The 14137-nt window shown below is 46.2% G+C and overlaps 1 protein-coding gene and 1 pseudogene across 1 annotated transcript in view; both read right to left on the reverse strand.

The window, feature by feature from the left end:
• The window catches only part of LOC126536616 (anoctamin-7-like), a 97514-nt gene extending 83377 nt beyond the window's left edge, over positions 1–14137 (reverse strand). Inside the window, exons 1-2 of the mRNA XM_055074110.2 lie at positions 13971–14137; positions 3385–3625 (exon numbers count right to left, since the gene is read on the reverse strand). Coding sequence (XP_054930085.1) covers positions 3385–3625; positions 13971–14137 — 408 coding nt within the window. The remainder of the gene's footprint in view (positions 1–3384; positions 3626–13970) is intronic.
• LOC126537228 (U2 spliceosomal RNA) lies at positions 4239–4411 on the reverse strand (annotated as a pseudogene).

Below are 14137 nucleotides of genomic sequence, written 5' to 3' on the forward strand. Positions count from 1 at the left end.
AACGCTAGAACATTATCTAGTGAGGTGAGTCTAGCAGTGCTATTGGAAGAATTAGAGGGCAGTAAATGGGATATAATAGGGCTCAGTGAAGTTAGGAGGCCAAAAGAAGCATATACAGTGTTAAGAAGCGGGCACGTCCTGTGCTACCGGGGCTTAGCGGAGAGACGAGAACTAGGAGTCGGATTCCTGATTAATAAGAATATAGCTGGTAACATACAGGAATTCTATAGCATTAACGAGAGGGTGGCTTGTCTTGTTGTGAAACTTAATAAGAGGTACAAAATGAAGGTTGTACATCCAGTCATGATGACCAGGAAGTCGAAAGCTTCTATGAAGACGTCGAATTGGCGATGGGTAGAGTGAAAACAAAATACACTATACTGATGGGCGATTTCAATGCCAAGGTAGGCAAGAAGCAGGCTGGAGACAAGGCAGTGGGGGAATATGGCATAGGCACTAGGAATAGCAGGGGAGAGTTATTAGTAGAGTTTGCGGAACAGAATAATATGCGGATAATGAATACCTTCTTCCGCAAGCGGAATAGCCGAAAGTGGACATGGAGGAGCCCGAACGGCGAGACTAGAAATGAAATAGACTTCATACTCTGCGCTAACCCTGGCATCATACAAGATGTGGACGTGCTCGGTAAGGTGCGCTGCAGTGACCACAGGATGCTAAGAACTCGAATTAGCCTAGACCTGAGGAGGGAAAGGAAGAAACTGGTACATAAGAAGCCGATCAATGAGTTAGCGGTAAGAGGGAAAATAGAGGAATTCCAGATCAAGCTACAGAACAGGTATTCGGCTTTAAGTCACGAAGAGGACCTTAGTGTTGAAACAATGAACGACAATCTTGTGGGCATCATTAAGGAGTGTGCAATAGAAGTCGGTGGTAACGCCGTTAGACAGGATACCAGTAAGCTATCGCAGGAGACGAAAGATCTGATCAAGAAACGCCAATGTATGAAAGCCTCTAACCCTACAGCTAGAATAGAACTGGCAGAACTTTCGAAGTTAATCAACAAGCGTAAGACAGCTGACATAAGGAAGTATAATATGGATAGAATTGAACAAGCTCTCAGGAACGGAGGAAGCCTAAAAGCAGTGAAGAAGAAACTAGGAATTGGCAAGAATCAGATGTATGCGTTAAGAGACAAAGCCGGCAATATCATTACTAATATGGACGAGATAGTTCAAGTGGCTGAGGAGTTCTATAGAGATTTATACAGTACGAGTGGCACCCACGATGATAATGGAAGAGAGAATTGTCTAGAGGAATTCGATATCCCACAAGTAACGCCGGAAGAAGTAAAGAAAGCCTTGGGAGCTATGCAAAGGGGGAAGGCAGCTGGGGAGGATCAGGTAACAGCAGATTTGTTGAAGGATGGTGGGCAGATTGTTCTAGAAAAACTGGCCACTCTGTATACTCAATGCCTGAAGACCTCAAGCGTACCGGAATCTTGGAAGAACGCTAACATAATCCTAATCCATAAGAAAGGCGACGCCAAAGACTTGAAAAATTATAGACCGATCAGCTTACTGTCCGTTGCCTACAAAGTATTTACTAAGGTAATTGCAAATAGAATCCGGAACACCTTAGACTTCCGTCAACCAAAGGACCAGGCAGGATTCCGGAAAGGCTACTCAACAATAGATCATATTCACACTATCAATCAGGTGATAGAGAAATGTGCGGAATATAACCAACCATTATATATAGCTTTCATTGATTACGAGAAAGCGTTTGATTCAGTCGAAACCTCAGCAGTCATGGATGCATTGCGGAATCAGGGTGTAGACGAGCCGTATGTAAAAATACTGAAAGATATCTATAGCGGCTCCACAGCCACTGTAGTCCTCCATAAAGAAAGCAACAAAATCCCAATAAAGAAAGGCGTCAGGCAGGGAGATACGATTTCTCCAATGCTATTCACAGCGTGTTTACAGGAGGTATTCAGAGACCTGGATTGGGAAGAATTGGGGATAAGAGTAAATGGAGAATACCTTAGTAACTTGCGCTTCGCTGATGATATTGCCTTGCTTAGTAACTCAGGGGACGAACTGCAATGCATGCTCACTGATCTGGAGAGGCAGAGCAGAAGGGTGGGACTAAAAATTAATCTGCAGAAAACTAAAGTAATGTTTAACAGTCTAGGAAGGGAACAGCAGTTTACGATAGGTAGCGAGGCACTGGAAGTGGTAAGAGAATACATCTACTTAGGACAGGTAGTGACTGCTGATCCGGATCATGAGAGTGAAATAATCAGAAGAATAAGAATGGGCTGGGGTGCGTTTGGCAGGCATTCGCAGATCATGAACAGCAGGTTGCCATTATCCCTCAAGAGAAAAGTGTATAACAGCTGTGTCTTACCGGTACTCACGTACGGGGCAGAAACCTGGAGGCTTACGAAAAGGCTTCTACTTAAATTGAGGACGACGCAACGAGCTATGGAAAGAAGAATGACAGGTGTAACGTTAAGGGATAAGAAAAGAGCAGATTGGGTGAGGGAACAAACGCTCGTTAATGACATCTTAGTTGAAATCAAGAAAAAGAAATGGGCATGGGCAGGACATGTAATGAGGACGGAAGATAACCGATGGTCATTAAGGGTTACGGACTGGATTCCGAGGCAAGGGAAGCGTAGCAGGGGGCGACAGAAAGTTAGGTGGGCAGATGAGATTAGGAAGTTTGGAGGGTCAACATGGCCACAATTAGTACATGACCGGGGTAGTTGGAGAAGTATGGGAGAGGCCTTTGCCCTGCAGTGGGCGTAATCAGGCTGATGATAATGATGATGATGATGATGATGATGATGATGATTATGATGATGATGATGATGATGTCAGTAGCGTTCGCACGTTACCACTAAGTTGCATGCTTACGCCCCAGTGACGAGTTTTTTGTTCACGTCGTCTTTACACCACTGAGCAGCCATTATTTGCAACTTACACCGGATCGCCAGTGACTGGTGAGCAACTGCACACGCATTAAATTGGCGTTGGTAGCGTTAAAAGCGTTCTTGCGCTTTTTGTGGACACTTCAGCTGCGTCGCATGCCAGAATTAGAGTTACTGTATGGAGAAAATACGAGAACACTGTGCAATGGCTGCTGCACGTTGCCTAACGTGTAGTGTGTGCTCGCACAGTTATTTTTCTTAGCGCTTCTCGGTGTGGTTTCTTAACCTAACATTGTTCTGTAGTGTGCTACACTCGGTCGTGGATCATCTACAAAGCCAAACTTCTGCGTTGCAGACTTACACTCTTTTTATCTTTTTCGTTTCCTAACCATCTTATTGCCTGTCTCTTAAGTCCGTTAGAGAACTGATGTCCCCGTAACTCAGGTAGACGTGATGACAAGTAATGCGAGTAGTAGTGCATCACTCACGCCGTCTAGTGGCAGGTCCAGGCGCACGTTCTCGGCCTCCTGGCAGAGCCTCTGCACGGGGCAGTGCACCTTGAGGAAGACGTACTCGCCGATGTGCTCCTGGTCCATCTGCAGCCCCTCGCTGCGCATGGCGTTCTCGTAGAGCTCGCGGTAGTGTCGATGCAACTCCCACTCGGCCTCCTGGTAGCTCCGACTCACATCGTCGCACTCGTAGACCAGCACGTAGTCCACCTCTCTGGCACTGCGAGCGATGAATGCAATTCCTCACGCAACTCCTCGTGCACTCAATTTCGTATTTCTGTACAAGCTGTTACGATATGAGTTCGTGCGACCGACAACTACATTTTATAAACTTGTAATGTTTGCAGCTAGAGTTTTATACCTTGTGCTGGAGTCGTTCGCCAAGCAAAGGAATCATGGGTAGCAGACATATTTTTCTGCACTATGCCAAGTGTTGGCGCGATTCATTCCTGCGATTTCCGCCGCGCTAGAAGATCGAATGCACGTTCGACACGCTCCTCTAGCGTCTACTCTTAGACGAAGCCTACATGCCTCGCTCCTTGTCTCGCACAAAAGAAGAATGTTCTCACGTTGTAGTTAATGGGATAACTTCGGCGCTTCAATGTCCTCAATATGAACAACAGCGGGTTCATCTGCATTATCACTTGAACACTTGAACACCCTTGAGAGACGTCCTGTCACAGTGAGCAAAGTGCTTGGAACGTGGTCACGCACTGGTAAAGAAGTGCATAGCATGAGTGCCCTTCGAAATTTTTACAGCAAAGCTGTATATGACTTCTGGAAAAAATTGCGTGTGTCTATCGAGCCGTGCCGATAGATAATTTTCCCCCATAAGTGGGCCGATCCCCAAGATAGTGCAATATCGGGTGAAGACGGAGGTGAAGCAGGCTTCAAGAACTCCGCGAACTTGCAAAAATAAGTTTAATAGCCTAGGTCCAGGTACAACCCGTATCAGATATTGAGCTCACAAGAACAGATACTTCACTTTGATCCTCGTCGACCATGTCTACGTTCGCATCGCCCTCGCTTTGTCGGCTTTCCAAGCGCTTGCGTATCTCCTTTTTCATTCATTCATTCATTCATTCATTCATTCATTCATTCATTCATTCATTCATTCATTCATTCATTCATTCATTTCATTTCATTTTTCATTGTTAAACTAATTGTACAAAAAAACAATTGGGCCTGTAGCCAAAGGCTAGCGTGGGCCCATAGTCAATATGCATATATCAGCAGCTACAAAATTTAGTACATATCTACTTCCTAGTGATAAAATTTAAAACACTTCAGCAATCACAAACACATGTAACTAACAAAGATACAGTAGATTATAAAATATGAATCAAGTAATTTTAGATTGGTACAGCTTTTTGACAGCGATTACAAAATTGTTTGCCATTTTTACTTCATGAGGTATTGAATTCCAAATTTTGGCACCATGAAACTCAATCAGTCGTTGGCCATACGTGTTACGAGATAAAGGTAAGTTAAAATATATATTTGTCGCATTCCTTGTATAACGGTTAGGTATAATCAACAAGTCTGGCAGCAATGAGTGATTTCCGCATGTAACGCTGTTTATCAGAATCGAAACTTTCAGTTAGGATGCCAGGGAACATGGTAGCATGCCGAGACGGCTGAATAGCGTGGTGTTATCATGTGAGCCTGTGTACGTTATAATACGCGAGGCGCTTTTTTGTAACCGAATAAACGGATCTATGTAGGTTTTATATGTACCAGCCCATGACTCAAAGCAGTGTATGATGTGGCAATGGAAGAGAGAAAAGCAGATAATCTTAAGCATGTTAGGATTACAGCATGCTCTACATTCATTTAGTACATAGCAAACCGAGGCTAATTTCGAGCATATACTGGATACAGGTAGCCTCCAGTTTAGTTTGCGATCTAATAATACTCCTAAGTCTATTACGGTGTCTAATTGTTAAATAGTACCATCAAGCTTCAACATAAATTTGCATACCTGTTGTGTCGCGTTGCGAATATCGGGAGTGGAATACCACGTATTTCACTTTATGTTAATTTATTCCACGTAAACCAAGTTGATATGTTTCATAATTCGCAATTTATACTGCTCTGCAATTCCTTAAGGGATTTACCTGAAAAGATTAGCGCGGTATCGTCAGCGTAAATAACAGCTTTTGATGGTATTAGTGCTGATGGAAGGTCATCAATATATAGCGAGAAGAGTATGGGCTCCAAAACTGATACTGTTACAAGTGTGTAAGAATAATGTTATATTGAGAGGAAAAGGGGCCAAACTTACATAGTGCTTACATCCGCTTAAGTAGCTAGAAAAGAGGTTCATAGTATAGGTTCGTTAAAACCATAGACCTGTAATTTTTTTAGAAGTATGGAGTGAATTACTGTATCGAAGGTTTTCTTTAAGTCCTTCCGCCCACCCGTGGTGGTGGTCCCGAAAGCGTGATGCCCGCCAGCACCGCGAGGCGCTAAGGAATTCGATCCGTCAATGTGGCCCCGATCCCTCAAACATGGAACGTTTCACCGGAGCAACAGCCAGGTTTCAGAGGGAGTTTGTGGGGAACCAGTTTTGTGTGGCCTGTGTTGCGGTGACCCCTTGTGGTTGTCCAGTGACCTCACAACTATTACTGCACTGTGGGACGTCGACCAACCCACTATAGCCTTGGCTACGGTAAAACAGTGCTTGCCCTCGGAGTGCGGTGAAGTGCGTTTCTGTTCTACGTGCCGGGATTCGTTAAAAAAAAGGTGTGCGGCATTTTGCAACAATTCATGGGTATGTATACCTCGCGGTACTTCATCGTCTTCCGAGGCTCAACATCGTAGAGGAGCGACTGGTCGCGTCTTGCCTTCCAGTTATGTGCATACGGTGTTTGACGCACGGCATTGGACTGTTCCCCATTAAGGGACCCACATACACAGCTTCCCCGGTCATCCACCTGCACAAGGTGTAATGGCACTGAATATTTTAGTGGACTCTAATCTTTTGAACTAGATATAAGTGACATTACTGTTTTGTCTTCTACATCCAGCCTATCTTGTACAAAAAAAAAAAAGACCGATCTTTAGGGGTCATTGTGGACCGCGAGCTCTCCTGGAGCCCCCATGTATCCTACCTAAGGAAGAGACACCTCTCGATGAGTCACCTTTCCAAAGCCATCACTGGAAAAGCATGGGGACCGTCGGTATGTTCTACGTTTAAACTGCACAAAGCGCTCTTCATGGCTTTCTTGCGTTATAGCGCTCCGGTGCTATCTAGCAACCGGAGGATAAACCGGAGTGCTTAAGAGCATGCAAGCTCAATCACTTAGAACCAGTCTATACCGCTATCCGCTTCAACAGCCGCAACAATTGCCATTGCCAGGGAACATCCCTTCAATACGTATGTCGCCACAGGAACTCTTAGAAATCATCTTAGATACCTTCCCGACTACAGTCTCAACGCCTTGCTTCTCTCTCGGAAAGTACACCAGATACAAGTTTTTCAGCCATTTTAGCTTCGTACGGATCCTCTCTTCCATCTGATTTCGCGCCTGCAGCAAGATCACCTTGTCCTTTGGGGTGCCTCCGGCAGCCACAAGTGCGGCGTTCCATTCCAGGAGTTGCAAAGAAGTCCGACTTACCAACTTGTGCCCTGAATCAAGACGCTCTACATCTACTGCATGATCCCTACTGCTATCGAATTCACCTTTATAACCAGCTCCACTCTAATCAGCTTCACTGGTGCGGTAGTTATTGCGTCGACATCATTCTGCAAGAAGTTCAAGATCAGCCACGTCACAACATCGACAAGGTCTGAACTTGTCGCCCTCCGTAGCGCAGTGCGTTATGTCCACCAGCAGTCACCAAATCACTGGGCTTTATTCTGTTATTCAAAGGCAGTCACTTTGATTAGCTCTGCGCCACGGCCCACCTAAACTATTGGTAGCAGAGATACGATTACGCTACCATCAAGCGGTCGACAGAGGCCACGATATTGTATTTCAGTGTCTACCTGGGCACTGCAACATCACTGGCAATGAATGTGCCAACAAAGTTGCTCGTGAGGCACATGGAGAATGTGAAATAACCTCGACACCATTGTCGAGAACGGGTGCAGCGTGTCACCTCAGCGGTCTTTCCTATATTTTAACTCTAAGAAAATGGAACACACTGGATATTACCAATCTGCGCCTATTTGCCATGGACCCACATATGAAAGTACAACTTTTGCCGGGTTTTAATGGACGGGAAGAAACATTACTGTGCCGCCTGTGAATAGGAGTTTCTGTTACAAATGCGTACTCATTCCTAAGTGGAACGGTGAACAGTGCCAATTGCAGCACATGGGGTGTTGAGGGAACCACCAGACATCTCTTGTGTGATTGCCCCATATAAGAAGATCAGAGGAGAGCTTGGGGCCACCTAGATGACAGGCGTTTTACAGGGGAGAAGATAACTATATATATATATGTCACCTGTCGGAGAATATGAGAATTTGCAAGACCTCATAGTAGAGACAGTTCAGTTTTATAGCCTGAATCCTCTCGCACCACCAAGAATCTGGCGTTTCTCGGTGGTGTAATCTTCCTTCGAGTAATTGTCGGATACTTCGCTATGATTAATACTGCTTCGCTTTTCCGGCGAAACTGCAGTCTCTCTTTCTTTCTTTCTTTCTTTCTTTCTTTCTTTCTTTCTTTCTTTCTTCTTCTTCCTTTCTTTCTTTCTTTCTTTCTTTCTTTCTTTCTTTCTTTTTCTGTGAGTTCGAGTATAAGCGCTGCTGCGCTTGTCTGCTGTTGATTCTGATTTCAAGTGAATCCGGCTTGGCCTCATTTCGGTTGCTGAGTGAATTATACAAGGTGCTCCAACTATCATGCACCAAGACTTTAAAAAAGAGCAGTGGCGTTACTGCAGCCGCCAGTAATGTTTTTGTTACTAAGATTTATTTCGGTAATTGCAATTATTTATTTAACTGGACAAGTACTGTTCTAATTATCAAAGTGCACAATGGGGCATTTGTAGGCACCCCCAAATGACATCTAACTGCGGTGTTTTCAGCGACGTGCTAATTGCGTATAACATCTTCCGGCTGGCAAAGAAACCTCACGAAATATAAAAAATACCACGTGACTGCACTCCCACCCACATCATCTTTAATATAAGCAGATTGAAAGCAACAGCTGTACCTGCCGCAAACCCGAATAGCAAGCGCATCACCTTGATAATGGTACGGAAGGAGCACCAACAGCAGGTGTCGCAGCTATTCCTTGCTCTCGTTTCTACGGCACACTTATTATCCGTATATCAAGGTCGACTGATCACATTGATAACAACAGCCTCTTGATAACGCGGCCGAGGGGCCGCTCTGACCATGCACGAAACGCGAAAAGCAATGGAATTGACATGGAATGCTTCAAAATCCCTGCTTTGCTCGCACCGCATCGAAGGCTGCGCGCACAGCTATATTTCGCGCCAGAAACTTGCTTCGGACTAAAGCCAAATTAAAGTGACGGTTATATTTGTAAGATTATAGGGTTTTACGTGTCAAAACCACTTTCTGATTACGAGGCACACCGTAGTGGAGGACTCCGCAAATTTCGACCACCTGGGGTTCTTTAACGTCCACCTAAATCTAAGTACACGGGTGTTTTCGCATTTCGCCCCCATCGAAATGCGGCCGCCGTAGTCGGGATTTGATCCGGCGACCTCGTGCTCAGCAGCCCAACACCATAGCCACTGAGCAATCACGGCGGGTTTCAGTGTGCTCTTATTATCTATCAAATCGTAAGCCCCCGTTGAACACCAGATGTTGTTTAGAGGACGTGTTCGAATAGGCCTCCTTCTGCAGCTAAGCAGTACTGAGTACGCTTTAGCGCATCTTCAGTGACTTTCTTGATGACTGACGCTGGAATTCTACGGCGGGCATCCATTATCCTTGCCTTGAGCTAATCTGACGTCCGTCTTGATCATGTAGGCATGATCTTTCACATAACGCCTAAGAAAGAAATCGAGTGGAGGGAGGTCAGGTGACCTAGCCGGCCGATTTACAGGCCCATGTCTCCTATAATCTATTGCGCATGAAAAGCCGCATCCAGCCAGTTTCGTGCTCGGCTGCTGCTGTGTGTGGGTGTCCCCCCTTGCTCATGCCACAGAAATGGAAGACGTCACAGCGGACTTCGCTGAGAAACTCATTCACCGTGCACTCCTTCAAGGATATCGTCCATGTAACGTTGTCCAGTCAGTGTGTGATCGAAGACGAGGGGACCGATTATGGCACCGGCCTAAATTCTGCACCACACATTGAACGACCACTGGTACTGGTGCCAATTGGATTGGAGTCACTCCAATAGTATGCATTACACCCGCCGTGGTTGCTCAGTAGCTATGGTGTTCGACTGCAGAGCACGAGGTCGCGGGATCGAATCCCGGCCGCGGCGGCCGCATTTCGATGGGGGCGAAATGCGAAAACACTCCTGTACTTAGATTTAGGTGCACGTTAAAGAACCACAGGTGATCGAAATTTCCGGAGTCCTCCACTATGTACGGCGTGCCTCATAGTCAGAACGTGGTCACGTAAAACCCCATAATTTAATTTAATAGTATGCATTATGCAAATTTACCTGGGCGTTTCTGAGAAAATTGGCTTCATCTGTGTACATGATGTTGCTCAAAAAGTCCAGTGACGTATCGGCTTTTGTGAGGAACCAATTCGAGAAATCTAGGGGATTCTATATCGTCCAAGCATTGGTACTGTTTAAGATGGTACGGTGAAAGGCCGTCATTTAGAATTCTCCAAATTGATGACTTGGAAATTGCTACTTGGGCTGCCACGTCCCGCACGCTAGCATGAGGGTTTGAGGCCATGAAGGGTAGAACATCCGTGGTAGGCTATCACTGTTTCTTGAAACTGCCGGTTTGCCTCAGGTTTTCATAATTTCTTATGATAGTCGATGCGTTAGGTCTACCATCACACTTTCATGACTGATATATATTTGCGGCCTTCCTCTTGTTGCCATTTACGGCTCCCAAGGCAAGGATCATGCTTTTAAAGCGAGAGCTTTACTGGCCGCGAACTTGCGATTTCGCCATGGCTGTGCTCCGAGGAGGCACATGACGTCACAACGCGCGCCTCGCCGCGGATATTTCTCTCTCTCTCGCTCTGTAGTCACCACTGCGCATGCGCCGCTAGTAGCACCGAGCCACAGGTGTTCTGCCGCTGCGCAGCGCCGCGCCTTTCCGACGCCGCCGTTTGGTATGACGTCACACCGCGTTTCTCGTCGTTGCGCTCGCCTCCGCTCGCTTCGCCAGCTGTGCCGCATGCCTGACAACACGTCGGAGGATTGAAAGAAGGAGAGCTCGCGTGCGCAGCAAGCACAGTTGAGGCGGCAGTATGGACGGCGACAATTCTGTTAAGCAGGAGGAGGCCTGGAATCGACATCGGAACGAGATGAAGAGGAAACTAATCGCCCAGGAAACAGACGAACAGCGCGCCGAACAACTGGCTAAACGCTGCAACATAGCTAGACAACCAGACTAACCTGGACTTGCAATCAAAATTAACCAAGGCTAACCATGCTATGCCTTAGCTTTTGCTACGTATATCCTGGCATAGCCGAGCTAAGCCACTGCTAATTTTTTCCTTCTGCTCATTAGATAAAGATATGGCGACTGGGACGAAACAAAACGTACCCTTAAGCATTTGCACTGACGTTGTCAATTCGCTTTTGTGGTGATTTGTGGCAAAAAAAAAAACTGTGCACTTTACGCTAAGACAACAGCTATCACAGCTCCTTTCCAACTAACACCAAACGCGACGTGTCACTTCGGCCGGGGCGCGGCAGATAAGGCACTAGCTCGATGACGATGTTTTTCTTTATTTCCTTGATTTCGTCCACGCTAATTCAGAGGGAGCATGCTCGAGGGCGCTGCTTTATGATGCGGGTGGGAGCACAGTCATGTGGTATTCTCCATATTTCGCAGTGTTAATTTATCAATCGTGAAGAATTAGTACGAAATTAGGACGTCGCTGAAAATACCGCAGTTAGATGTCCCTTAGCTTTGCCTACAAATGCCTCATTGACACTTTGATAATTAGTATAGTACGTCTCGAGTTAGATAATTAATTACAATGACCTAATTAAATGTCAGTACCAAAAGAATACTGGCAGCTACTCCACTGTACTGGAAACAATAGCACTAGACTTTCTTCGAGTAACGCATTGCTGTTTTTTAAATCTTGATGAATTATAGTTCATTGGGCACCCTGTATATATTTATGACCTCTGCATGCAAGTGACGATGTTTCCATCCCTAATAAATGTTATAAATTAGGTATTTTTTTATGAGTCGTTAGCATTGTTTACCGGAAAGAGAGGCAATACTGAGACACAGATCAATATTCACGTGCATTTCGAGCGCCGTTGATTAAAGGCTCTGCCGAAGGGGTCACTGAAGTCTATAGGCTTTTTTCAGGGCCAAAAAAGCACGCAAAGAAATTTGAAGCGAGGTGAACATACACCGACATGTTCATTGTCTAGGCATAAGCTGTCCATACCTTTAGAAGTAATTGTTAATTGGCTACCTCCTTCTCTTTCAAACATATAATGAATTTTGCCCTGTGGATGTATTTAAATATATTGTGTATGTGCAGAGTGTTTACAGTGTAAATTTAAAAGAATATTGAAGTGAGAAAATACAGATGGGGCAGCCGCCGCTGGTGCTTTTAATAAGCTTGTCCTCCTGTCAGGATTTGAAGAAAAAAGCGAAAGTATGAATTAAAAGACATGCACGTCCGCTCCAACAATGATCTAGTAAGATATTAGCCAGAATAACACTTTAAGTGAAAATGTCGAGGCGAGTCAAAAGAAACCTCAAATGGTGTGGTTTAGGAAGCTCTAGTAATGACACTTTAAGTGTGTGAAGGGGGAAGGGGGGAGTCTTCGGCGTCGCCTTGGAGAGGGGGGGGAGGAGGCTCCGTACCCCCCCCCCCCCAGAAATCTCCGGAGGGGACTCGGACCCTGGAGCCCCCCGTAGTCGGCGGATATGGTAATTGGTCTCACATGTTGAGCCTTATGCAAAAACAAAAGCGCGAATTCAGGTCATGACAACGAGGGCCTGATGACACTATGATTGTTTTCATATTTTAAATAATGGTGCCCCCTTTAATGGCTTGAGCGGTGCCTTGTCTGTAATGCTGCCAGGATAGGGAAAGGGGGTAAAACAGTTTATGTGACATAGTTACTATAGCGCGAACAAGATTCACGACAAAATGGGTGGGACAGGACAGAGCGCTAGCTTTCGGGGATAAAAACAGCCCGAAGGACAGGACTAACGCAAAGACAACGTACGCAGCGCTGACTGACAATCACTCTTTATTGTATTTTCAGTTGCGCAGAAAGTTACGTTGCGTTGGAATTCGCGCAGAAAGCTACAAATATGTATATGTGACATACGACTGTTGTCTGCAGTTTATCATACATAGTCGCGTATTTTGCTGCGATGTAGGAATTAAATATATTGCAAATGAAAATGTATTAAAGAGTGGTTGTCAATGAGAGCTGTGTACGTCGTCTCTGCTTTCGTCCTGTCCTTCACGCTGTTTTTACCCCCTTCGTCATGAACCAACCAGCCAGTCCAATTCAGCCCACTCCTCAGGACAGGCAATTCGGTGATGCGGGGAATATTGCAATACAATGAATGAAAAAGGAAGCATTGTAACGTGCAAGTCTAGCGTCAAAGTTCAGCTAGCCAGCCACCATTGTGATGTCGCACGGCACGGACCTATACAAAACGCACTGCGAGTACCTTATGCGTATAGTGATTTGCACAATGCTTCAGTCACCAACTATTATAGCCTCAGCTGGTAGCTTTGCATCATGTCGTTCCCGCTTCCTTGCATGGCTCCATCCGTACTGCCAGTTGTAGTCCTGGACAGGTGATTTAACTATACGCGTACCAACAATAAGGGTACTCTAAGCACTGGCGCAATCAAGTTCCAGATATAAACAACAGGTTCATCCCAGTGGAACACCAGTGTTCCCGCAATCGACCTCACACATACACCGGAAGCTGTTTTCGGAAGAGCTCACTTCGGTACGAAGTCATTGTGTTTGTTGTGTACACGTAAAGATGAAGGCGCGTAGACCTGATTTTGTTACGTGGCATGCGGTATACAGCTCATGACAGCGAGGGAGCGACATAGACAACACAGTAACAGAAAGCGCCATCAGCAGCTGTAGCAGCAGCAGCAGCATTCTCTATCACCGCGCCTCGGACATACCAGCCTGCCCGACTGTGGCTTCCCGCCTGTGCAACAAGTTGGTTGCCCATTTAGCAAAGGGATACGCACGACGTCACTTCAACTAAGCGGAGCACGTCGCCGCCAAATCAACGCGCTGTTTGCGATGGGCGAGGCGCTCTTACAGCGGAAACACGGACGGGCTTCGCTGCTCCCGGAAAGTATCCCGATCAGGGCGCATGGCGTCACACCGCTTTCACGGTTGCGTGCCTCGACGCGCACTGAAGAGCTTTCAGACGCTCATCGACCCACGAGCGTGATGCAGCCACGCAAGGCGTCACGCAAATGTCACCTGTGGTTGAGAGCCACTTCTGCGTCGCGTAGCACGCTGGCCAGCGAGTTCTTGCGCTTGGCTGCCGCGGCGGCGGCGGCAGAGGCCGCAGGCAGCGTGACCTTGGAGCGCGCCTCCAGTGCCCACTGTGAGGTCTCTTCCCAGCACGTGGTGCCTCCGACAGGCAT

This window comes from Dermacentor andersoni, chromosome 4 (assembly GCF_023375885.2).
Source record: "Dermacentor andersoni chromosome 4, qqDerAnde1_hic_scaffold, whole genome shotgun sequence".
NCBI lineage: Eukaryota > Metazoa > Arthropoda > Arachnida > Ixodida > Ixodidae > Dermacentor > Dermacentor andersoni.